This window comes from Martes martes, assembly GCF_963455335.1.
Source record: "Martes martes genome assembly, chromosome: 3".
NCBI lineage: Eukaryota > Metazoa > Chordata > Mammalia > Carnivora > Mustelidae > Martes > Martes martes.
The window spans coordinates 193,579,604-193,604,711 of NC_137890.1; the positions used below are offsets into that span (position 1 = coordinate 193,579,604).

At 39.5% G+C, this 25,108-nt stretch overlaps 2 protein-coding genes across 7 annotated transcripts in view; one reads left to right on the forward strand and one right to left on the reverse strand.

Annotated features, from left to right (window-relative positions):
• Positions 1-604: 604 nt before the first annotated feature.
• Positions 605-24,677, forward strand: OSGEPL1 (O-sialoglycoprotein endopeptidase like 1). 5 transcript variants are annotated; one of them, XM_080798588.1, is made up of 9 exons: positions 605-2,495; positions 3,306-3,546; positions 7,989-8,376; positions 9,201-9,405; positions 9,481-9,629; positions 10,636-10,766; positions 10,876-10,947; positions 11,780-11,886; positions 23,724-24,677. In XM_080798588.1, the coding sequence occupies exons 2-8, from the start codon at positions 3,326-3,328 to the stop codon at positions 11,856-11,858; spliced, it is 1,245 nt and encodes a 414-aa protein (XP_080654714.1). In that variant the 5' UTR covers positions 605-2,495; positions 3,306-3,325; the 3' UTR covers positions 11,859-11,886; positions 23,724-24,677. The 5 variants fall into 5 exon arrangements, with proteins under 5 accessions (XP_080654714.1, XP_080654713.1, XP_080654712.1 ...); XM_080798587.1 differs by lacking the exon at positions 23,724-24,677 and having other exon boundaries at positions 605-2,542; positions 11,780-14,666; XM_080798586.1 differs by lacking the exon at positions 23,724-24,677 and having other exon boundaries at positions 11,780-14,666.
• The window catches only part of ANKAR (ankyrin and armadillo repeat containing), a gene marked incomplete at both ends in the record, with an annotated part of 65,484 nt that continues 60,924 nt past the window's right edge, over positions 20,549-25,108 (reverse strand). For both annotated transcript variants that reach the window (XM_080798585.1, XM_080798584.1), the window contains 3 exons: positions 20,549-20,796; positions 22,314-22,360; positions 24,240-24,436. In XM_080798585.1, the coding sequence (XP_080654711.1) occupies positions 20,549-20,796; positions 22,314-22,360; positions 24,240-24,436 (492 nt within the window). The remainder of the gene's footprint in view (positions 20,797-22,313; positions 22,361-24,239; positions 24,437-25,108) is intronic.

Genomic DNA, 25,108 nt, shown 5'->3' on the forward strand with positions numbered 1-25,108 from the left:
TAAAGATTTTTCTATATATTACTTTCCTCTAAAACTTGCAAGGCAGGCAATAGTACAGAAAAAATGAGCATATTTTGATTCTAAAATTCAAGTGGAAGTTATGGTAGTTAAGCCATCTTTCCTTGAGAATGTCCACCGGTGACATTCAAATCATATAATGTGATCTGTATAAAAGCCCAGGTAGGCCTCATAGAGCATAAATGTCTTTCCACCAATAATTTCTCCTCTAGTACAATAAAGAACATGGAAAGTGTATACCTCTACTTGCCAAAGGTACAGTGCCTTTTTTTTCTGCTACTTATGTGCCATCAATCCAAGGAAGAATAAAATTCCTTCCTAATGTGTCCTAGGGTTTTACTTTTTCCCATAATGCAGCATTAAGACAACACCTGCGAGAGAGCCTGGATAAGGAATCTACCAATGATACCAGCGCATACAAAAGGGATAACTCTTGACACGTTCTTGCAGAGGACAGCATTGAGACACACCTGCTGAACATAATCCAAATTGCAAGAAAACGCCAGATGTGAAAGGTTTTATGGTCAAACTAGATTTCAGCATATAATAGAAAATAACCTCTAACCAATAATAAGCAGTTAGAAGAACAAATTTTTCTTAACCTTTTGGTCTTAATTTTTCTTTTTTTCCTTTTTTTGGGTCAGCCACACTTCCTAAGGAAAATGTGAGTTATTTTATCCTCTAGAAGTTAAGGAAACAGATTCCAGAACCAGATGGCTTAAGTTTTTTTTTTTTTTTAAAGATTTTATTTATTTATTTGACAGCACAAGTAGGCAGAGAGGCAAGCAGAGAGAGAGAGAGAGAGGAGAAAGCAGGCTCCCCGCTGAGTGGAGAACCCGATGCAGGGCTGGATCCCAGGACCCTGAGATCATGACCTGAGCTGAAGGCAGAGGCTTAACCCACTGAGCCACCCAGGTGCCCCTAACTTCTAATCCTAGCTTTAAGTTTACTAGCTGTCTGACCTGCAAATCATCAAACTTTGTGGTCCATTTGCCTCATCTGTAAAATGAGGACAGTAAGTAATTACCTCACAGGACTATAGTGAGGATTAAATAAATTAATCTGCAACGCTGCTTGGGAAACGTAAGTTAATTGCTAATTATGGTTACTATTGTCACACACAAAATTTTGAAAGCATAAGCTTCACCTAGAAAATTCTCAACATTTTGGTAATTATGAATGTATTTATTAGTATCTGCCAGTAGACTATAACTGTGACTTCCGACAGTGATTCACTTATCTTACATTTACTTATAGGGAGAACTTCATGCCATTCCAAACACGGATATATGTGACAGCCTTATTAAGTCTTGCATAAATGAAGTCCTTGCTTAGTCAGCTTAGTGAAACCTTGAAGTCTAGCAGGCCTGTAGCAGAAGAAAGACTCTTGGGATAAATGTATTCACACAAATGACAAGTTCACATACCAGTAATAGGAAAAATTAAAAAAAAAAAAACAACACACACACACTGAAGGAGGTCCAAGAATGAGTATTTTCCTGAAGGTTGTGTACATGGCAAGCAAAGACCATATTATAATTTGTTCATGGTAAATGAATGTACATAGCCCCTTCCCCTTTTTAATCACAAAAATGAGGCAGCCCCACACCTTCACTCCCCAAAGTGGCAGTGACGGTTTAGCCTGTCCGATCCGCAGCGCTTCCGTCCCTCGGACCCCGTACAAGCGGGTCCCTGGCGTCGTCCCTACGTTCCACACTCTGCTTCTGGAATCACTCGCTGTTTCAGGCCACAGCCTTCAGAGTGGACGGACGGACACTCCAAACCCTCCTTTTCTGACAGGGGCGTCCGAACCCCAGCCAAAGGCAGACGGATCTTTCCACACGCTTAGTGTCCGGAAGTGAATGCTGCGGAGTCAGACAAATCTACCTTCGGCCGCCACCAGGTCCCAAGCCGGGTGACCTTGCAGAAGTCCTGCTACCTGTAAACCCAAGGGCAGCGCAGGAGCGCGCGCGGCGTCCGGACCAAAGCGGCCCTCGCGCCGGTCGATACCGAGCGAGGCTACGCCGGTGCCCAGACGCCGCCCCGTGTTGATGACGTCACTTCCGGGGCGACCGGTCCGCCCCTCGCTCCGGGCGAAGCGCGGTCGCCTGTCCTCGGAGGGCAGGGCTCCGGCGCGGTGGCCACAGTCGTTCGCGGGGAAGGAGGGCAAGGCGGCCCGCCCTCTCCCACGGCTTCCTTCGCCTGCCTGCGAGGGCGATTCCACGACCAGCCTGGACCACCGGCCAAGGACCCTGGACGCACTCAGGAGCTTTCGTGGCCCCGAAGAGCAGTGCGTCGCTCACGCTTCCCTGCCTGGATTTGCGTGACGCGAATCTGATCCTTCGCGGCGGCGGTGCCGGGCCTGCGCTCCCCGCCGCGGTCCTCGCGCGAGGGGCGTGCCCACCACTCTAACCCCGGGGCCCTCCGCCACGGGGGGCGATGCGAATTCCAGCACTTACTCTCTAATTTTCCCGCTGGTGCGTAGGGAAGGGCCCGCGTAAGCCCCCGGAAAGCTCTAGAACAGGTCAGCTGGGGGCAGGAAACCAGACACCTGAAAGTGTGACGATACCAGGGTGCTTTCGTGATGGGCTGCTATCATTTTGAGGAGAAAAAAAGAATTTGGGGAGATCCTTACTAAGATAAACTTGTGGTAAAATGGAGACTGAGTTAGAAAAATTGTGATTAATGGATGAAGTGGGTATTAGGTTGCAGTCGTTTTAGTCCAGATGTGGTTCTCGGAAGATGAGCCTTATAAGTACAGTTGTTCCCAAAGTAGGCAACTAAGCTGTGTGTGTGTCTTTTATGTGGATTGTTTTCTAACCAAATTGCTAAATTTTATTTTGAAAGATGTTTCCAGGAAATGGAATGCATTTGTTTATCTGTTCTGTTTGCCTTTATCATTTAATTTTCTTAAACCAATTTTGTCTTAACTGTAGCTATCAAAAAATAAATAGCACTTTCCAAAGGACTATCCATGCAACTATTAGCTATTTTAAGAATAATGAATAGTTTACTGAGAACATCATGATAATAATACTAAAAAATTTCACAATTGATTTCCTTGTTTTCACCTTCGAGAGTGTTGTATTCATTCATACTGTTATTGATGTTCACAGGTTGCTATAGCCTTTAAAATTTTTTGCTAACTTTTACAAAACTTTCCTCTAATTTTACAAAACTATTATATTGAAAAATAAACCAATAAAATCGGAATTTCGCTTAACCGAATGGGTTAGTGGTTATTGTCAGTTCCAAGTAATTAGTTTGTTTCTTCATTTCTTTTCCAGGAGTTATTTATAGAGTAAGTATGCTAATACTGAGTAAGACAGTAGGAGTCTTTTCTAAACCATCAAGAAGGAAAACTTACGAATTTTTAAGAATTTTTAATTTTCATCCTGGAAAACCGTTTCTTCATAAACTGGTATTGGGAATCGAAACCAGTTGTGACGATACAGCAGCTGCTGTGGTGGATGAAACTGGAAACGTTTTGGGAGAAGCGATGCATTCCCAAACTGAAGTTCATTTAAAGTAAGTAGACATTATCTTGGTAGTTCCCACTTTTGGGAAAAACAAAATGAAATGATTATTTTCTATTTATCATATATAAAAGTTCAGTTTTAGGAGCTAAGTTCTTCTTTTGTGCAAAAGCTCCTAGTAGCTGTAATAGAAAACCTTAAACCCTGCACCCTTTTTTTTTTTTTTTAAGATCTTATTTATTTATTTGTCAGACAGAGTGAGCACAGGCAGACAGAGAGGCAGGCGGAGGCAGAGGGAGAAGCAGGCTCCCTGCTAAGCAAGGAGCCCGATGAGGGACTCGATCCCAGGACCCTGGGATCATGACCCGAGCCGAAGGCAGCTGCTTAACCAACTGAGCCACCCAGGCGTCCCTGCACCGTGGCTTTTAAGGCTGTCCACAGTAAGGCCTCAGCTTTAGCTGAGCATCTTGCGAAAAGAACTAAGCTCATTCCCAACTCTAAGATTTATCCATGATTTCCCCTTAGTAATGCCTTTTCCTCTTTTGTGCACCTGTACGTTTCATGGTCTTGACTGAAGTCCTAGGAGAGCGTGACCCCATCTCTAGCCTATATTAATCTTTAAGGAAAAAAAAAATCCTATTCACATTTATACCTATAACTCATGTTAGTACTTAAATAATAATACACTGTTGTATAAAAGCATTGAATAGTCCAAGGTTTATAAACTCATGTCTTTGCAGAGGACCACTAGTGAGGCTACACAGATGAGTGGGCTGGGTATAAAGTGGAAAATATCTGGAAGAGGAAGAAGCCAGTTGTCGCCATGTAGAAACGTAGGCCCTGTGTTATTTGACCCTCGGAATTTTCAAGAGAGAATGGAAATCCAGAATATAATTGTAATATCTCCAGGTGTTAAAATTAGTTGTTAATTCAAAATATATTAAAATGCTGCACAAATCATATATACCTTCAAGCCATCAATTTATAACACCTGAATAGTGAAAAAGGTTGGTATTTTGAGATCACAGACCTGTGTTTGAATTATGAATTAGGCAATTGGTGTTGGCTCTGATTTTAGGCAAAGTTCTTTATCCTTTCTGATTGTGTTTTCACACCTGTAAAATGGGAAAGATAATAACCTGCCTTATAGGATTGTAGGGAGTATAATAGAAATAATATATATGAAAAGACAGAATAGGCCTCTAATAGTTACATACTGTGTGAAACGGACTGAGGTAAGTGTTAATCAGGTGTAGTGAAATACTAAAAAGTCCTTCCCTTCAAGGAGCTTAACCTATTCTCTGAGGCATGATATATAGACCTGCAAGGAAACATAGAGCATTCAGTCCAAGGCAGCATAAAGTATCGAACAAGTGGTGCAGACAGTAACTATCACTACCATGCCTCAGTCCCACTCAGTATTTCTGAGTGTCCTGGACGTTTGCACATGTAAATGTTGACTGTGTAGAAAGGCCTTCCCTGACCACTTCATCTAAATTCGGTATCCCCACCATGCTTATTCTGTATCACCACACCCTGCTTATTTTCTTCATCATCCTTTTGACAATTTTTACGTTTGTTTACTTCTGTGTAGTCTTTTCCCCCAGCAGACTCTGAACTCCATGGTGACAAGCTCCGTCTTAACTGTCTGTATTACCCACTGCACTGTGCCCGATAGCCAGCGCGGCATCTGGCACACTGCAGGTGCTAGTGGCCTTGGAAATAAGCCTTCAATGAATGGAGATGGAAAAATATATTGTAGCAGGAGGAAACATTATGGTAGAGGCAAAGAGGTGAGAAAGTACAGGACAGACATTGAGTTTAGCTAGTGCACAGGTCACTGGAGATGAATACACAGGAAGTAAACTTTGTAGAACAATCTACACAGCTCATCTCAGCGTTTACTGAATTCCTACCAGGCAACATTTGAAGCACCGTGGTGCAAATACGACTAAGATACATGATCCTTGCCTCTGAGCAGCTACCATCTAAAGTGCTTTAGAGTGTAGGTTGACATTCTGGTTCAACTATCAACGATCTTACACGGTTTTCTGTGCCTCGGTTTCCTTATGTGTGAGATAGGGATAGTAATGGTAACTAGCCCCTAATACTGCTGTGAGGATTAAATGTAAATTCTCCCAAGGGGTGTGGTGCAGTTCTTGACAAATAGCAAGAGCTCAGTAGAAGCCTTTTATTAGTATCAGTCGTACTTCTAGCACTGTTACAAATGAGTGAAGAAGACAGTCGGGTAAGCAAGTCATTGTAAAGCAGCATGGAAAATGCATTGATAGAGGAGTGCTTGGCGGAGGAAGGGGGGGCTGGGGGGGAGGTCCTTTCTCCAAGCCAGAAATCTGAAGGACAGTCTTGACTTTTTTCTCACCACTGTGTTGAATCAGTCGTCCAGTTGTAGTAAATCTACCTCCCAAATATTTCTTCAAACATTTCCCTCTCTTTCCGCGTAATTCAAGCCCTTGTCTCTTTCCTGAACTCTTGGCTCCTACCTTGAGGCCAGATGGTTTCCCTGACTCTGTATTAGCCTTAGCCCTTCGATCACCTACTCTTTATGCTGTGTACAAATTATTTTAAGAATAAAGCCACGGTCTTACTCATCTCTTTTGTCTCGAGTGCTTAGCTAGCATAATCCATTAAAGATAAAATACATAAAAGAGGTACAAAAAGGAAGGGAGGTAGGCATGTGGGAGAAGGAAGAAATAAGTAGAAGAGGATTTAGACAGTTACCCAAATTTCAAGAACGTAAATGTTTTTGAGTAGGATAGTTAGGGGTCAGCATTTTGCTTTACTTTCCGGCAACACAACATAGAATGGACTCCAGGGATCAGAAAATCCCTCCAGGGAATTGCATTTAGAAGGCTTTGAATAGACTCAGATAATGGGAGCTTTTCGAACTGCTAGCAGTGGGAATGGTGACATACTTAATTGTGGAAAGTGAGATAAAGGAGGTAAAGATGAAGCTGGAAACCCAAGTCATTAGAAGGTTTAATGCCATTAACAGAGTTGAAGAATATAAGAGAAAAAGTCGCTTTGAAGAATAAAGGAAAATGGTATTACTATACATAAATGTGTTGAAATAAGATTGTTTCTTTTATTCCCCTCATTGCCTGATACAATATATATTATAACAATTTTTTAAATATTTTATTTATTTATTTGAGAGAAAGAGCAGAGCTAGAGAGACAGAGAGCATGAGCAGGGGGAGGGGCAGAAGGGGAGGGAGAAGCAGACTCCCCACTGAGCAGGAGCCTGCTTTGGGGCTCCATCCCAGGACCCTGGGATCAAGAGCTGAGCTGAAGGCAGATACCTAACTGGCTGAGCCACCCAGGCTCCCTGCGTATTATAACTATTAAGTAAATATTAATTGAATGCACCTATTGAGGGTTTTCATATCTGTGTATAGAAGTTACAGTGTTAAATATTTAAAGATTTTTTTTGAGATTAGAGGTATATCTTGCAGACCCTGTATTTTATTGCTCTGCTTCTCTGATGGTAAGTTAGTCACATGCTGGCAATATTTTTGCTAGCAGCTTTGCCTCCTATTTCTTTACTCTTGACATTTGGAGTGGGTCCTACGTAAACCCAAAATCAAAATTACCAACTCTAAGCACTAGATTCCCAACTGTATTTCGGGATTGCAAGCTGTCTGCTGTCCTGCCATGACCTCAAGTGCAGTGTGTTTAAAAATAAACTCATCTTCTTCACAAAACTGTCTTCAAGTTTCTCTCCGTTATTCTTTCTTTTCTCCTAGTCACTCCAGCTCAGTATGTAAATCATCTTGGTGCCGTGGACCCTCTTCCCCTTACATCCAGTCAGTCAGTCATAACAGTTTTCAAGGCTCTCTGTCCCTTTCTTTCACTTCCCATGATCATGTAGTTTAAGATGTAAACAAATACTTTTATAATGACCTCTTGAAAAATTCTCCATGTAGGGACACTTGGGTGGCTCAGTCAGTCAAGCTTCTGCCTTTAGCTCAGATCATGATCCCAGGGTCCTGGGATGAGTCCCACATCACACTCCTTGCTCAGCACGGAGCCTCCTTCTCCCTTTGCCTGCCACCCCACTGCTTGTGCTCTCTCTCTATCTGACAAATAAATAAATAAAATGTTTTGAAAATAAAAATTCTATCTCCAGAGAGATTAATTTTTCTAAAATCCAGTTTTATCCTGTCCTTTCCTTGTTCAAAACATCTTCCATAGAATGCTTCTTAAGATTGTTTTGGTGGTTCCATTCATCATCAAATCCATAGGAATTCGTTGTGTACAATTTTGAAAAGTCAGACGTTATACCCTTAATCACGGTATACTTAATCACTATATACTATATATACTATAAGGCATGCATATTTGAATATACTTGACTACCATATTTAGCTGTAAAATAATTAATTTGAAAACATGCCTTCAGCCCTAATATAAAGCTTTTCTTACTCTGTGTTCACAATCTTGAAATTCTAAGAAGCTGGTTTTTTCTTTCTTCCAGAACAGGTGGGATTGTCCCTTCAGTAGCTCAGCAGCTTCACAGAGAAAATATTCAGCGGATAGTGCAAGAAGCTCTCTCTGCCAGTAAAGTCTGTCCAAGTGACCTCTCTGCAGTCGCAACTACTGTAAAACCAGGACTTGCTCTAAGCTTGGGAGTAGGCTTATCATTTAGCTTACACCTAGTAGACCAGTTAAAAAAACCTTTCATTCCCATTCATCATATGGAGGCTCACGCACTGACTATTAGGTTGTTAAATAAAGTAGACTTTCCCTTCTTAGTTCTCTTGATTTCTGGAGGTCATTGTCTATTGGCATTAGTCAGAGGAGTTTCAGATTTTCTGCTTCTGGGGAAGTCTTTGGACATAGCACCAGGTGACATGCTTGACAAGGTAATTATTTAAGAGTTAATTTCTCCATTCTTTTCTGTTAAGTTGTCTCTTTCAATCAAATAATGCACTACTACCATTTATCTAAATATTTCTGATGAATATATTAGACTGAAAAAATTCGTATGAGCAGCAAGAAAAACAGAAAAAGAATAGTACATAGTTTTAGAAAAGATTTCTAGCCATTATGAGTGAAATGGTAGGAGGTTTAGATCAGTACAGAAAGGCTCAAATAGTTTGCAGATGCAGTTATGTTTTTAATCAAAAAATATATCTGAAAGAAATTGCCATGTAAAGAACTATAAGAATGTGAAATAAGAGGGTATATAAGATAATATAAAGACATTAAAGATGTACAAAGTTTTGTGATTAAACATCACAATTGCAGACACCATCACCAAGCAGGTTTCTTTTTCCTTTGTGTATGAATCCTGAGACTACTGCTCTCCGCAGAAATCTTACTGCCCACAGCTGCGATGAGTAGAAGAAATGGACGGGTCCTCATTTTTGAAGCTAATCATTAAGCACTCGTCGTGAATTTCAGACTTGCTTTTCATCTCCAGGGGAAGAGCTGAAGTAGATAGGGAAGCGGTGATTGCCCACTGCTGGGCAGGCTGTGAGACGGAGCAAGAGTCTCTCCTCACTGACTGCCAGCTACAGGCCATTTATATAAAAGCAGAGCATATCTTACTTATCCAGGCTTCTTGTTGTTTTGGGTTTTGGTTGGGGGGTGTGTGTGTGTGTGTAAGTAAATTTCATTTCCTTTGCACCTTGGTTTCGAAATGTACAATTTTATCACTCATTACAGAAATTTTTGTTTTCGATAGGTAGCAAGAAGACTGTCTTTGATAAAACATCCAGAGTGCTCCACCATGAGCGGTGGGAAGGCTATAGAACATGTGGCCAAACAAGGAAATAAACTGCATTTTGATATCAAACCTCCCATGCAACGAGCTAAAAACTGTGATTTTTCTTTCTCTGGACTTCAGCATGTTGTTGATAGGATAATAACACAAAAGGAAAAAGAGGAAGGTATATTTCTACTTGGAGAGTTGGAAAAATAAGTAATCCTGCATTGTACCTAAAAACACCTGCTCATTTCTGCAGGGATCCAGAAGGGGGAAATCCTGGCTTCAGCTGCACACATTGCCGCTGCGGTACAGCACACGACAGCGTGCCACATTGCAAAGAGAACTCATCGTGCCATTCTGTTCTGCAAGCAGAGACGCTTGTTATCTCCCAGTAATGCAGTACTGGTAAGTTCTGTCACCTCCTCTAACAATAGTATTAATACTTTACAGTATGTTACTTTTCTTCTAGGAGCTTAATTGATCCTGTGCATAGCATCAAATGTGTTGATGTCATAGCCCGGAAGTATGAAATTGTGCAGAATAAAGACTAACAGCCATTTCTTACATAGGTGTGGCAACTTCATGGGACATCTGCACCATGTGCCAAAAAACTCCAAGATGGCATCTTCTCATTGAATTTAACAGTGGGTTTACAATAAGAAATGAGATGCAGGAACTGCTATCATTATTTTTAGAAAAATAAGCTAGTTCCCTGCAAATTTATGTTCCTTTGTTGAAATCCCTTTAGATCTGCGTAAAAGCCTCGGTAAACTTCCTGTTTAACTGTATCTTAAACTTCATCCTTTTGAAAATTACAAAATGAGAAAGTATTTAAATGATGGTAGATTTGCAAAATAGGATATTATGTGAATATCAAAGGTAATAATAGCTTTTGAAGAATAATGTAAAATGAGAAAAATGCTTATAAGTAAAAACGGCAGGGTCTACAACTTGCTGAGCTTTGATTATAATTAGAAAAAAGTTAGAAGAGAATGTAAAAAATGATGGTGGTCCGAGGCTTCTGCTGGTACAGTGGGTTAGGTGTCTGACTCTTAGTTTCGGCTCAGGTCATGATCTCAGTTCAGGATTCTGAGATCCAGCCCTGGGACAGGCTCTGTGCTCAGCATGGAGTCTGCTTAAGTTTCATTCTCCCTCTTTCTCTGTCTCCCCCCACCTCCGAAAATAAATAAATAAATCTAAAAAAAATCTAGTGGTCATTGTATACTGATATTGAAAATGATTTTCTTTTCCTCCACATTTTTACTATACAGATTGATCACTGGCCCATTTCCCACCTCTCAAAGTGTGATGTTTTCTTACTGTATATTGCCGGTATTTTCCCCAGGTTAAGCTAACAGTTTGGCTTATACCCACACGTAATTGTTAATTTTGGTCTTTCCATTTCCTTCAGGTTGTATCTGGAGGTGTCGCAAGTAACTTATACATCCGAAAAGCTCTGGAAATTGTAACAAATGCAACAGAGTGCACTTTGTTGTGTCCTCCTCCCAGACTGTGCACTGACAACGGCATTATGATTGCATGGTAAGCCACAGGATGTATGTGCTTCACTCACCATTTGCCATTTCATCATGCTACATCTTCTTCCTTTAAATCTTGGTCCGTTTCTTTTATTTGCATCACTCTTACTTAGGAACGGTATCGAAAGATTGCGTGCTGGTGTGGGCGTTTTACACAACACAGAAGGCATCCGCTATGAACCCAAGTATGTGGTACCTTTTATAAAATCTATGCAAGCAGTATAAAATCCAAAGCCTAAAAACAGAGTTTAGTTAGTGGTGGCAGAAGGCATCTCCTATACTGATGGCCTAGCCTCAGGCAGAACATATTGTCTGCTCCAGTGTTGCCTTCTTGTGACAGTGCTGAGGCTGAAGATGGTGGCTTTTTCCAGACTAGGATCCAGTTGAAGCCTTATATTGGGCAATGTTGTAAAAAAAGCAAACATCGGAGTCCACAGTGACTTAAGGAGGGAGAACAGAGAAAAAGAGTAGAATCTCGGACCTCTCCTGCCAGTAGTGACAGAGGAAGGTAGAAAAGGGACAGGCCAGCTTTTGAAACCTCAAAGAAGAATCAGTAAAAACCTCGGGAATTTCTAAAGTAGAAATGGATGCAGATTTGACCTTAGGTGTACGGTAAACTGTTTTTATCCTTTCAGCTTTGTAGAGAATTATAAGGCATTTTTATCGTTTTTCTATTTCATTTTTTTATTTATAGATTGAGAGCAGAACTATTTCTTTCAAAAACTTCAGTCCTCAAATTCATTGAGTTGTATACATTAAAGATGCATAGCTTTTCAATGTCAATTGTACCTCAGAGTCGTTAAAAAAAATCCCAAAATTTAGATTTCTTAATGGCATTAACTGGCCTTCTCTTCACCCATTGTTCCTGCTGTATTTGTATTCACGAACCGTCATCACATATGATTATACAGTAGCTGCGCACTCTTTGTCAGAATTCTAAGCAAACAGTTTGCAGAACTAGTGACAGATGAGGAAGCAAGTATTGGAAATAATGTGATTTATCTGATTGTGATGCAGATGTCCTCTTGGAGTAGATATATCAGAAGAAGTTGGAGAAGCTGCCATAAAAGTACCACGGTTAAAAATGGACATTTGATTTTTGCTTTTCAAAAAAATCCCTAAAGGTAGTATTTCAGCATTAAGTTGTGATTTTTTTGTATTTCAAATTGTGGAAGATGCATGATATTAATTGTTCATCAAGACTTTCTTTTGTTTTTCTTTATGTTTGATATTTAAACCGCTCTTCTGAGAGACTATAGTATTATCAAAATTAAGGTAAAACATCTTGTGAGGAAAAGAATGTACTGATATTTGCAGGTAGAAAGTAAACCTTGGAAGATATACAGTGAATCTGCTAAATCCTAGCCCCATATTAAAAAGACCTATACCTTTTGGTCTTTTTCTCATATGATGATTATAAAAGCTATTTTTTAGATTATGTTCTATTTATTTTATTAAATTTATTTTTAATTGAATTATAGTTGACATACAACATTATATTAATTTGAGGTGTACAGCATAGTGATCCAACATTTATATGTATTACAACAGCACGATAAGTATCATTTTACCATCTGTACCATACAAAGTTATTGTAATGTTATTGACTATATTCCCTGTGCTGTAGTTTTCATCCCCCAATTTATTTTATAACTGGAAGTTTGTACTTCTTAATCCCCTTCACTTATTTCCCCTACATCCCCCACCACCTCTGCCCTGAGAAACTGGTGATTATCAGTAGAAGCTATTTTTTAGCTCCTTTTGAAACATTCGCCTAACTTTTCTAATGAGAGCAATTTTAGAAAGGTAGCCTGGCCAGAGTCATGTCAAATCAGAGAATTCTGAATAAAGACAAAAGGTGACTTTAGCAGAATGGATGTTATTAGTGATAAAAATATATGTTACTAGGTATCTTCCCTGGAGCAATTGGGATGTCTGTATGTTTCTTAAAATCCATCTGAGATTTTGGGGCGCCTGGTGGCTCAGTGGGTTAAAGCCTCTGCCTTTGGCTCAGGTCATGATCCCGGGGTCCTGGGATCGAGCCCCACATCGAGCTCTCTGCTCAGCGGGGAGCCTGCTTCCGCCCCCCTCACCGTCTCTCTCTGCCTGCCTCTTTGCCTACTTGTGATCTGTCAGTCAAATAAATAAAATCTTAAAAAAAAAAAAAATCCATCTGAGACGTTAAGAAATATGGTAGGCCAGTAATCCTTCAAGTGTGTATTGTGCTTTTAGTTGACCACGTATGTTTACATCCACTATTTTAGAAATTGTATTTAATTGATGAAAATATGTGAGATGTAAAGGTTTTTGCTTTTGTTTTTAGATAGTTTTCTTTGAATCTGAAACTTTATACCTGCTTGTCCTTTTTTTCTATCTGAAGTAACTGAATGTATTGTCCTTGAATATAAAGACAATGCTACTGACTTTAATCCTTCAAGAGATTTTACCAGTAAAGAGTTGTATTACATCATCATACTGGACCAGGTTGTTAATTTTCTAGTCAATGGCTTGCTTTCTTCAGAAAATAGGGGGTAAGAATAAAAATCTAAACTGTGAAAAGATTTCTTACTTTAATCCTAACTTAAGGTGACCTCTATTTTGGGAAATTCCATAGGTTTTTTTTTTTTTTTTAAAGAATTGTGATCATAGAGGGACGCCTGGGTGGCTCAGTTGGTTAAGCAGCTGCCTTCGGCTCAGGTCATGATCCCAGAGTCCTGGGATCGAGTCCCACATCGGGCTCCTTGCTCAGCAGGGAGCCTGCTTCTCCCTCTGCCTCTGCCTGCCTCTCTGTCTGCCTGTGCTTACTCTCTGACAAATAAATAAAATCTTTAAAAAAAAAAAAAGAATTGTGATCATAGAGTATTGCTTTATGATCACCTACTTGGAAATTTATGTGAGGAAACATAAAGAAACAGCCAATATTTATTTAAAAAAAAACAACTGTATTCTTTGCTGTTGAGGTATAGCTATGATAGAATTGGTTTTTTAATATTTAGAAGAAACTTAGTTTATGAATTCACACTTTTCATTCATTTGTGTTCTGTATCATGTGAACCTAAATTCATAGAGAAGTAATATAAGTATTTCCTGTGCGTCTCACAGTCAGAGTGCATTCAAACTATGGAAGGAAATTGACCAAAAATTCTTTCCCCATCACAAATATTTTAAAATGGGCTATCTGTAATCTATGTTCTTAAAATTTTTAAGTATCAAAATTGCTACAGGTGTTACAAGCACACATGTCAAAATTGAGTTCATGCTATAAATGAGAGAAACTACAGATAAAGAAAATGAGCAATTTGGGGACGCGTTCCATATCTGTAGGCCTTTTGTACTTGGCAGTAAGGAAGGAGGGAGGGGAAAGGAGAGAGAAAGAGGGAAAGGATAAGGAAGGGAGAAACCCTGAATTCTGTCTGGGCAAGCATGTGTTCCATTTAGCTAATAATACAGGTAAAAGGCAGACAATCTGCTGAGGCCTATCTCGTATTTTATTTATTAATTTTTTAAAGATTTGTTTTTATTATTCATTTGACAGAGAGAGAGAGAGAAAACACAAATAGGCAGAGAAGCAGGCAGAGGAAGAGGAGGAAGCAGGCTCTCTGCCGAGCCAGGAGCCCAACGCAGGGCTCGATCCCAGGATCCTGGCATCATGACCTGAGCCGAAGGCAGCCACCTAACCGACTGAGCCATCCAGGCGTCCCACTCATATATAATTTTTAAAAAACAGGGATGCCTGGGTGGCTCAGTCGTTAAGCGTCTTCCTTCAGCTCAGGTCATGATCATGGCGTACTGGGATCGAGCCCCACATTGGGCTACCTGCTTGGTGAGGAGCCTGCTTCTCCCTCTCCCACTCCTCCTACTTGTGTTCCCTCTCTTGCTGTGTCTCTCTCTGTCAAATAAATAAAATCTTAAAAAAATGAAAAAAAGAAAAAAAATGCAGAGTAATAAAAGTAATCTTAACTGGAGGACCTGTACTTCAGGAAAAGTACTGTAAGTTTTGGGCATAGTAGGATGGCCTTGGTAGGCCAAGAAAGTCAGGAGTGTCTTATATTTTTGAATACACAGAATCCCTGATACTCAGCCCTGAAGGTGCTCTTAGAATATAGTCTTCGGTCCATCAGAAGCCAGTTCCAAAGCTCAAAGTTTGTTGTCTAGAGGGTTTTGTTTTGTTTTACATCTACAGAAGCTTAATATTTCCACTAATATGAACTCTTATCCTTAACCGTGCTGAGTAAATGACTCATTTCTTATCACTTGAATTATTTTTCCCTTTGTAGTATGGAATAAGCCTTTTTCCCCCATAATTCCTATATTAGAGCATCTACCAGAAGTAGAATTCAATTTGAAGATTAGAGAGGTCTCCTACTGTCCAATGGCCAAAAGCCTAGGCTTTAGACTCTGGTGCATGGAAAGCCCTGCATGCCTGTAGCTGCCATCACCTCCATCATTATTGTGTTAAGGCTTGTGGGAGAAAATAACGGCTGAGTAATACATGTGTTCAGTGCAGCCTGGAGCAAAGTGGTCAGAGAAAAATGAGGGCTTTAAAGGCTACAGTGAAGCCCAGCTTGATTTTATGTCAGATCTACCCGCTGCAGTAAAATAGAAGCGGACCTACAGCAAAACTTGGGTCCACTGGAAACAGTGCTCATTGGGCAAAGACATCGTGTGATTCTGAGCCACAGAGTGTCACACTTTCTAGTTGTAAACCAAAAATACTTGTAAGTGTGGGGAATGGTCAACACTGGTAGCCACAGTGTTTAGCCAGACTTGTACTTGGTGGGCAGGGGAATGGTCAACACTGGTAGCCACAGTGTTTAGCCAGACTTGTACTTGGTGGGCAGTGATTTCAGATTTTTTTTTAAGTCTTTTAAAAGTGTACATTTCTACATTTGGGGTTTTAAAAGCCTTGTGCCTTGTAGTATTTATCATTAACTACCTCAAGCTGCTACAGTGCGTGTTAATATGTGGGCTGTTTTGAATCAGGCCTCTTTAGCCCAGCATACCAATTTAAAAATGTTTCTGACACTTGATATAGAGATACTAATTATGCCACTTGTGTCAGTTGCTGTATTTAATAGTGTTACGTGCAGGAAAATTCTATTTAATTCTATTTAATAAAATATTTAATAAAATATTAATTTTATTTAATTCTATTTAATAAATTCTGTTTATTTTTGAAACTATGAGTCTGACCTGATATTAAACTTTGGTAAACAGGCTAGAGAAGATCTGTTAAGTATCAATATCAAGAACTTCCATTCAAAATGTTAATACTCAGTTTTATATATTTTACTAGAATTAGATTAAAATTAAAAGTAAAAAATGGGGGGGGGGGCACCTGGCTGGCTCAGTCCATAGAGCATGTGACTCTTGATCTTAGGTTTGTGACTTTGAGCCCCACATTAACTGTAGAGATTGCTTAAAAATAAAATCTTTTAAGAAAAGTGAAGAATTTGAAAAGATTGCTCAGGAATTCTTTCATACTTTCATATTAATGGTTTTATTAGCCTTCTGTAGGCTCTGGGTTAGCTTTCTGTACATGTTTCCCAAGTTGGCTCAAAAACACTATCCTTGGTCTTGATACTTCTATGATATCTGATGAAATTGCAGATGAAAAGGAAAAAATATTGTGAGATACAGGGGCCTTTTTTGTTGCTCTGAAGAGTCCCATGAAGTTGGTTACAGGAGGTATTAAAGTCAAAGAATCTCTTGGTTGAATTTTAGGTTTTAATTTTCTTCGGTGCTCTTTCCCTGAAAATTAGAGAGCCACAATTAAATGTCTTTCTTAAGCCCAAGAGCCCTAGATACAGTCTCATTGCCTTTGGTTCTGTATAGTTGTATTTTCTTCAAATCACTAAAACATACTAAGAGAATGGATCCATAACTTCCAGACTTTTAGATGTCAGAGAGCAAAAATTTGTGGGGCTAATGTATGGTTGTCAACTTTTTATTATGCCAAGTTGAGACTAATAAAAGAACAAATGCCAAGGTCATTTGTACAAGTAGGGATATCTTAACACCCAAAAGAAAGTGTAAAAGGTACTATCTCAAAATGACACATTTTATATCGAATGAAACCTTTTAGAAAGGTAGCCTGGCCAGAGTCATGTCAAATCAGAGAATTCTGAATAAAGACAAAAGGTGACTTTAGCAGAATGGATGTTATTAGTGATAAAAATATATGTTACTAGGTATCTTCCCTGGAGCAATTGGGATGTCTGTATGTTTCTTAAAATCCATCTGAGATTTTGGGGCGCCTGGTGGCTCAGTGGGTTAAAGCCTCTGCCTTTGGCTCAGGTCATGATCCCGGGGTCCTGGGATCGAGCCCCACATCGAGCTCTCTGCTCAGCGGGGAGCCTGCTTCCGCCCCCCTCACCGTCTCTCTCTGCCTGCCTCTTTGCCTACTTGTGATCTGTCAGTCAAATAAATAAAATCTTAAAAAAAAAAAAATCCATCTGAGACGTTAAGAAATATGGTAGGCCAGTAATCCTTCAAGTGTGTATTGTGCTTTTAGTTGACCACGTATGTTTACATCCACTATTTTAGAAATTGTATTTAATTGATGAAAATATGTGAGATGTAAAGGTTTTTGCTTTTGTTTTTAGATAGTTTTCTTTGAATCTGAAACTTTATACCTGCTTGTCCTTTTTTTCTATCTGAAGTAACTGAATGTATTGTCCTTGAATATAAAGACAATGCTACTGACTTTAATCCTTCAAGAGATTTTACCAGTAAAGAGTTGTATTACATCATCATACTGGACCAGGTTGTTAATTTTCTAGTCAATGGCTTGCTTTCTTCAGAAAATAGGGGGTAAGAATAAAAATCTAAACTGTGAAAAGATTTCTTACTTTAATCCTAACTTAAGGTGACCTCTATTTTGGGAAATTCCATAGGTTTTTTTTTTTTTTTTAAAGAATTGTGATCATAGAGGGACGCCTGGGTGGCTCAGTTGGTTAAGCAGCTGCCTTCGGCTCAGGTCATGATCCCAGAGTCCTGGGATCGAGTCCCACATCGGGCTCCTTGCTCAGCAGGGAGCCTGCTTCTCCCTCTGCCTCTGCCTGCCTCTCTGTCTGCCTGTGCTTACTCTCTGACAAATAAATAAAATCTTTAAAAAAAAAAAAAGAATTGTGATCATAGAGTATTGCTTTATGATCACCTACTTGGAAATTTATGTGAGGAAACATAAAGAAACAGCCAATATTTATTTAAAAAAAAACAACTGTATTCTTTGCTGTTGAGGTATAGCTATGATAGAATTGGTTTTTTAATATTTAGAAGAAACTTAGTTTATGAATTCACACTTTTCATTCATTTGTGTTCTGTATCATGTGAACCTAAATTCATAGAGAAGTAATATAAGTATTTCCTGTGCGTCTCACAGTCAGAGTGCATTCAAACTATGGAAGGAAATTGACCAAAAATTCTTTCCCCATCACAAATATTTTAAAATGGGCTATCTGTAATCTATGTTCTTAAAATTTTTAAGTATCAAAATTGCTACAGGTGTTACAAGCACACATGTCAAAATTGAGTTCATGCTATAAATGAGAGAAACTACAGATAAAGAAAATGAGCAATTTGGGGACGCGTTCCATATCTGTAGGCCTTTTGTACTTGGCAGTAAGGAAGGAGGGAGGGGAAAGGAGAGAGAAAGAGGGAAAGGATAAGGAAGGGAGAAACCCTGAATTCTGTCTGGGCAAGCATGTGTTCCATTTAGCTAATAATACAGGTAAAAGGCAGACAATCTGCTGAGGCCTATCTCGTATTTTATTTATTAATTTTTTAAAGATTTGTTTTTATTATTCATTTGACAGAGAGAGAGAGAGAAAACACAAATAGGCAGAGAAGCAGGCAGAGGAAGAGGAGGAAGCAGGCTCTCTGCCGAGCCAGGAGCCCAACGCAGGGCTCGATCCCAGGATCCTGGCATCATGACCTGAGCCGAAGGCAGCCACCTAACCGACTGAGCCATCCAGGCGTCCCACTCATATATAATTTTTAAAAAACAGGGATGCCTGGGTGGCTCAGTCGTTAAGCGTCTTCCTTCAGCTCAGGTCATGATCATGGCGTACTGGGATCGAGCCCCACATTGGGCTACCTGCTTGGTGAGGAGCCTGCTTCTCCCTCTCCCACTCCTCCTACTTGTGTTCCCTCTCTTGCTGTGTCTCTCTCTGTCAAATAAATAAAATCTTAAAAAAATGAAAAAAAGAAAAAAAATGCAGAGTAATAAAAGTAATCTTAACTGGAGGACCTGTACTTCAGGAAAAGTACTGTAAGTTTTGGGCATAGTAGGATGGCCTTGGTAGGCCAAGAAAGTCAGGAGTGTCTTATATTTTTGAATACACAGAATCCCTGATACTCAGCCCTGAAGGTGCTCTTAGAATATAGTCTTCGGTCCATCAGAAGCCAGTTCCAAAGCTCAAAGTTTGTTGTCTAGAGGGTTTTGTTTTGTTTTACATCTACAGAAGCTTAATATTTCCACTAATATGAACTCTTATCCTTAACCGTGCTGAGTAAATGACTCATTTCTTATCACTTGAATTATTTTTCCCTTTGTAGTATGGAATAAGCCTTTTTCCCCCATAATTCCTATATTAGAGCATCTACCAGAAGTAGAATTCAATTTGAAGATTAGAGAGGTCTCCTACTGTCCAATGGCCAAAAGCCTAGGCTTTAGACTCTGGTGCATGGAAAGCCCTGCATGCCTGTAGCTGCCATCACCTCCATCATTATTGTGTTAAGGCTTGTGGGAGAAAATAACGGCTGAGTAATACATGTGTTCAGTGCAGCCTGGAGCAAAGTGGTCAGAGAAAAATGAGGGCTTTAAAGGCTACAGTGAAGCCCAGCTTGATTTTATGTCAGATCTACCCGCTGCAGTAAAATAGAAGCGGACCTACAGCAAAACTTGGGTCCACTGGAAACAGTGCTCATTGGGCAAAGACATCGTGTGATTCTGAGCCACAGAGTGTCACACTTTCTAGTTGTAAACCAAAAATACTTGTAAGTGTGGGGAATGGTCAACACTGGTAGCCACAGTGTTTAGCCAGACTTGTACTTGGTGGGCAGGGGAATGGTCAACACTGGTAGCCACAGTGTTTAGCCAGACTTGTACTTGGTGGGCAGTGATTTCAGATTTTTTTTTAAGTCTTTTAAAAGTGTACATTTCTACATTTGGGGTTTTAAAAGCCTTGTGCCTTGTAGTATTTATCATTAACTACCTCAAGCTGCTACAGTGCGTGTTAATATGTGGGCTGTTTTGAATCAGGCCTCTTTAGCCCAGCATACCAATTTAAAAATGTTTCTGACACTTGATATAGAGATACTAATTATGCCACTTGTGTCAGTTGCTGTATTTAATAGTGTTACGTGCAGGAAAATTCTATTTAATTCTATTTAATAAAATATTTAATAAAATATTAATTTTATTTAATTCTATTTAATAAATTCTGTTTATTTTTGAAACTATGAGTCTGACCTGATATTAAACTTTGGTAAACAGGCTAGAGAAGATCTGTTAAGTATCAATATCAAGAACTTCCATTCAAAATGTTAATACTCAGTTTTATATATTTTACTAGAATTAGATTAAAATTAAAAGTAAAAAATGGGGGGGGGGGGCACCTGGCTGGCTCAGTCCATAGAGCATGTGACTCTTGATCTTAGGTTTGTGACTTTGAGCCCCACATTAACTGTAGAGATTGCTTAAAAATAAAATCTTTTAAGAAAAGTGAAGAATTTGAAAAGATTGCTCAGGAATTCTTTCATACTTTCATATTAATGGTTTTATTAGCCTTCTGTAGGCTCTGGGTTAGCTTTCTGTACATGTTTCCCAAGTTGGCTCAAAAACACTATCCTTGGTCTTGATACTTCTATGATATCTGATGAAATTGCAGATGAAAAGGAAAAAATATTGTGAGATACAGGGGCCTTTTTTGTTGCTCTGAAGAGTCCCATGAAGTTGGTTACAGGAGGTATTAAAGTCAAAGAATCTCTTGGTTGAATTTTAGGTTTTAATTTTCTTCGGTGCTCTTTCCCTGAAAATTAGAGAGCCACAATTAAATGTCTTTCTTAAGCCCAAGAGCCCTAGATACAGTCTCATTGCCTTTGGTTCTGTATAGTTGTATTTTCTTCAAATCACTAAAACATACTAAGAGAATGGATCCATAACTTCCAGACTTTTAGATGTCAGAGAGCAAAAATTTGTGGGGCTAATGTATGGTTGTCAACTTTTTATTATGCCAAGTTGAGACTAATAAAAGAACAAATGCCAAGGTCATTTGTACAAGTAGGGATATCTTAACACCCAAAAGAAAGTGTAAAAGGTACTATCTCAAAATGACACATTTTATATCGAATGAAACTAACTTTTTCAGAAACTTGCTATATTGTCCTTATTTTTTCTTATGTTACCATAAACCTATGAAAACATTATTATACCATTAGTGGTGCACAGATTGCTATTTAGAAACCAATATTAAAAAACAAAACAAGAAAACAGTATTAAAGAAAAAAATGGGACTGACTTTCTTTCTTTGTGTAAATTAACTCTGACGGGGTGCCTGGGTGGCTCAGTGGGTTAAGCCTCTGCCTTCGGCTCAGGTCATGATCTCAGGGTCCTGGGACCGAGCCCCGCGTCAGGCTCTCTGCTCAGCGGGGAGGCTGCTTCCTCCTCTCTCTCTGCCTGCCTCTCTGCCTACTTGGGGTCTCTCTCTCTCTCTCTCTCTGTCAAACAAATAAATAAAATCTTGTTTAAAAATAGATAAATTAACTGTGACACTAAAGAAGCTATACAAAAAATATTCTTCTACTCATAGTATTCATATATATAGCCTCCCACACAAACCTCGCTTTCCTCAGAGACTCCCTGAATGAGTGAACTTCTCTCCCTTTTTTCACTCCCTTTCCAATGTGACTCTTAAAACAGATCCTGGCTTTGGAATGGTTCTATCCTTGGTTTTGGTGATAGGATAATATACCGAGTAAGACTGATACTGGTCCTACACTAAACACACGTGAATAAGCACTAAGCATATAAATTAAGTCAAAAAATAATTTATTTTCCCTATTACATGTCTGATAGGAATTGATGGGTAACCTTATAAGATTGGGACTCTGGTCTTGCAGGCCGAAAATCACTCAGCCAACATCTACCGAATACGTATGAAACAGTAGTGTATCTGTGGAAAAAATGTGGTCTCTACCTTAAGAACTTACAGACAAGTTGTACATGGAACAACATAATAGCAAGATCGTACTTTAAGCCACACTTACATGTTTCAGTAATGATCTATTTCTATGCATGGCTTATAAGAAAAAGCAAAGTAAGAGGGATTTCTGACAAGTGATATGGTAGGGAAGGCCTTAAAAGAAATGATTAACATAGTCTTTTAAATAGGAAAATATTTTAAGTATACAGAATGGCAAAAGCAGAGTTTACAGGTAAATTTTGCGGGGGCGTAACCTCTACATTTTGAATTTTTAGAAATGGAACACAGAACTGTAAAGTGTCAGGGCTAGACATCACCTCAGAGACCAAAGAAAAACCAGTTACCTTTTTTAAAGACAGGAATTATGGATGGTCCTCCATTTTTCTCTAGACTAAAAGGAAAACATGTTGATCACAAAAATTTTCAAAGCAATGGTTTACCAATGTTTCAAGCCAAAGAATAACAAGGTGTACCTAGTTAATAAGGTGTGTGTCTTGGGGGTGGGTGGGTGGCTTTTAAAAGCAGTGTTATTTTAAATCATCATCTTGTACATGTAACATAATATAGTTACAGAATTTCCCTGGTAATAAAATTTAAGTCTCGCTTAAAGTTAATATATTAAAGGTGGTTATCTCAAATGTATAGCTGGTTCATTTGATGAGGAACATCTGCTGTTGGCCACCTTAGTGAGGCATAGACTTCAGTCTGTCCATATGCCACCTTTGTGGCCAAAGGGTAACATGAAAGTAGCTGGCATTTGGGCTGAATGCTTTCATACAGGGTCAGTTACCACCAGGAAAATTATGTCTCTCTCCATACTTCAAAATTTACGTATCCAGGGACTCTTCTAATCTGCTGTTCTGGGAGCTGGATGCATGGGAACAGAGAAACGGTATATACGCCGAGAACATGCTATCATGACCCCAACCACAACAGCATACTTGCCAGTAGCGGTATCAAGGTATCGCGGAAGGGTATTGGTATCCATGCCAAAGTTTCCAAACATGTCTCAATAATATTTTAGCACATTTCCCATAGTTTCATTTAATCAGTGAATGGTTATGAAAATTAAAGGGAATAGTCCATGTAAATACTCTATGAGTTCATACTACTACTAGTTATGGGAGTAATTATTATTTACTTAACAGTTCCACCTCACCTGGTAACCATTCTTATAAATGTAGTGAGCACTGGTCACTGCTTACAGTCCTAAAAGTCGAGTGTTCACAATTCCAGGGGCTGCCATTCACCCCGGGCCACTGTAGCTTTGTATAGTTAGTACACCTGTTCTCCAGCAGAGGACAGTAAAGCGTCCTGAGGAAGGGGTGTCTTTCTCTAATTCCTGAAAAGTTGCCGCATGGGCTAGTTGTGGGAGTAATTGTGTAAAATAATACTTCCCATTATCTATCCTAAATTAATTTTTTGAACCAATAAATATTTTTTAACACTGTCAGTTACAGGAATTTAGATTTCCCTGTCTTATTATATAAAATTAGGTAATCAGTTTTGCATCTTTGCGTTTTCCAAGAATTAAAATGAAGATGTACTCATTTTTCTCCATACTGAAAATTGATTTACAGAACCACGACACAATATTGGATCCTATTCTCTACTATTATCGTAGAGTTAATATTGTATCTTGAGTAGTTCTGTTTCCTACACAAATAGTGCAATTGTAGAGAAAACTTGTAATTCAGGTACATCGACTAAAGAAAATATGCCCATTCTAAGCAGATTCTCCTCTCTGTTTGCAGAAACTTAAGCTCTGATGAAACTCCAGCCCTGAAGCAAAATCCTGTGGATAAATTAATGCCCATCAGCCTTCGCCATAACTGCAGGCACTGTGTCTGATTTAGCCCTGTTTCTACCCTGGGAGTCTGGCCTGGCTTTGAATGAAATTTAAAGGTCTTTTGAACCTTTTTTGATGATGCCAAGGTCATGGTGGTATTCCTGGTTGGCTCAGGACTCTCAAGTAATACCCCAGAAGTGGTTTTCCAGATCAGACTTGGAAGCGACCAGAACCCCAGGAAGTTTTTCTGAAACATGAATAACTTGGCCAAATGGGATCCCCAAGATTGCCTCCACAGGCAGTTCTGTTGCTAAATCAGAATTAAAACAGGCTTTGGTAGTGGACATTTAGGGTGAGTTTTCTCTCTTGGTGTTCATTCACACCAGGAATAGCTCCCCTTGTTTGATCTCCCTTAAGCTTTCTTACAAATTCCTCGATCGATAACCTCACTACTGCAGCTTCACAGATACAGGCACAATACCTTAAGGAAGGAAGTCCCACTCGTTGCTGCATTTGAAATTCCTTTAAAAAAGCCGGGTTGATACTTGCATCTCTGTTGATATTATTTGTTATACGGAGGAACTGGTTGGGCTTGTTCCGGCATTCCTTTAGTAGGATGCGGAAAGCGTTCGCGTTGTAAGTTAGGTAGCCGAGAGCACAGGAGCAAGCTGTGCGGACCTAAATGAAGAAGCAGTTCAATCCCTTCATTGAGCTTTATTCTTAAAACATCTAACAAACTGTTCTCGCTAAACAGTTCATAAGACAGCCTCTGTAGCTATGCCCAGCAAACATGGATGTCAACCCACGGCAATCTATAGACGGAAGCAGAACAGCCATATTTTTAGAGAAAGCTGTCGACTGCCGTTGGTTTCTAGTGCTTGTTCTCAGTCCTGACTGCGTTTTAGAATCACTAGCAGTTAAAAAAGAAAAAAAAAAAAAAAGCCCACTGACTGTCTTGGGGTTAGAATCTGGGCATTCACATTGTCTTTAAAAGTGCCAGAGGTGGCTCTGATATGCAGCAGAGTAAGAACCATTGAGTTCGAACTAAGGGTCTCAGTCTTGATTGTGCATTGGAATCCCCTTGATAGTTACCAAAATTACTCAGTGCCTGGGTTCCACCCCTAGAAACTCTTAATTATTTTGGCTGCAGCCTGGACACTGGAATTTTTCAAAATTGCTCAGTTGATTGTAATAGGAAACCAGGCAAGAGACTAGAGGACAAAAATAAGGTAAAACACACACACACACACACACACACACACACACACTCTCTCTCTCTCTCTCTCAAGAAAGCAATTCAGTTTTCCACTGGCAAAAACTAATTATCAGTCACGGGACTACAGAAAAAAA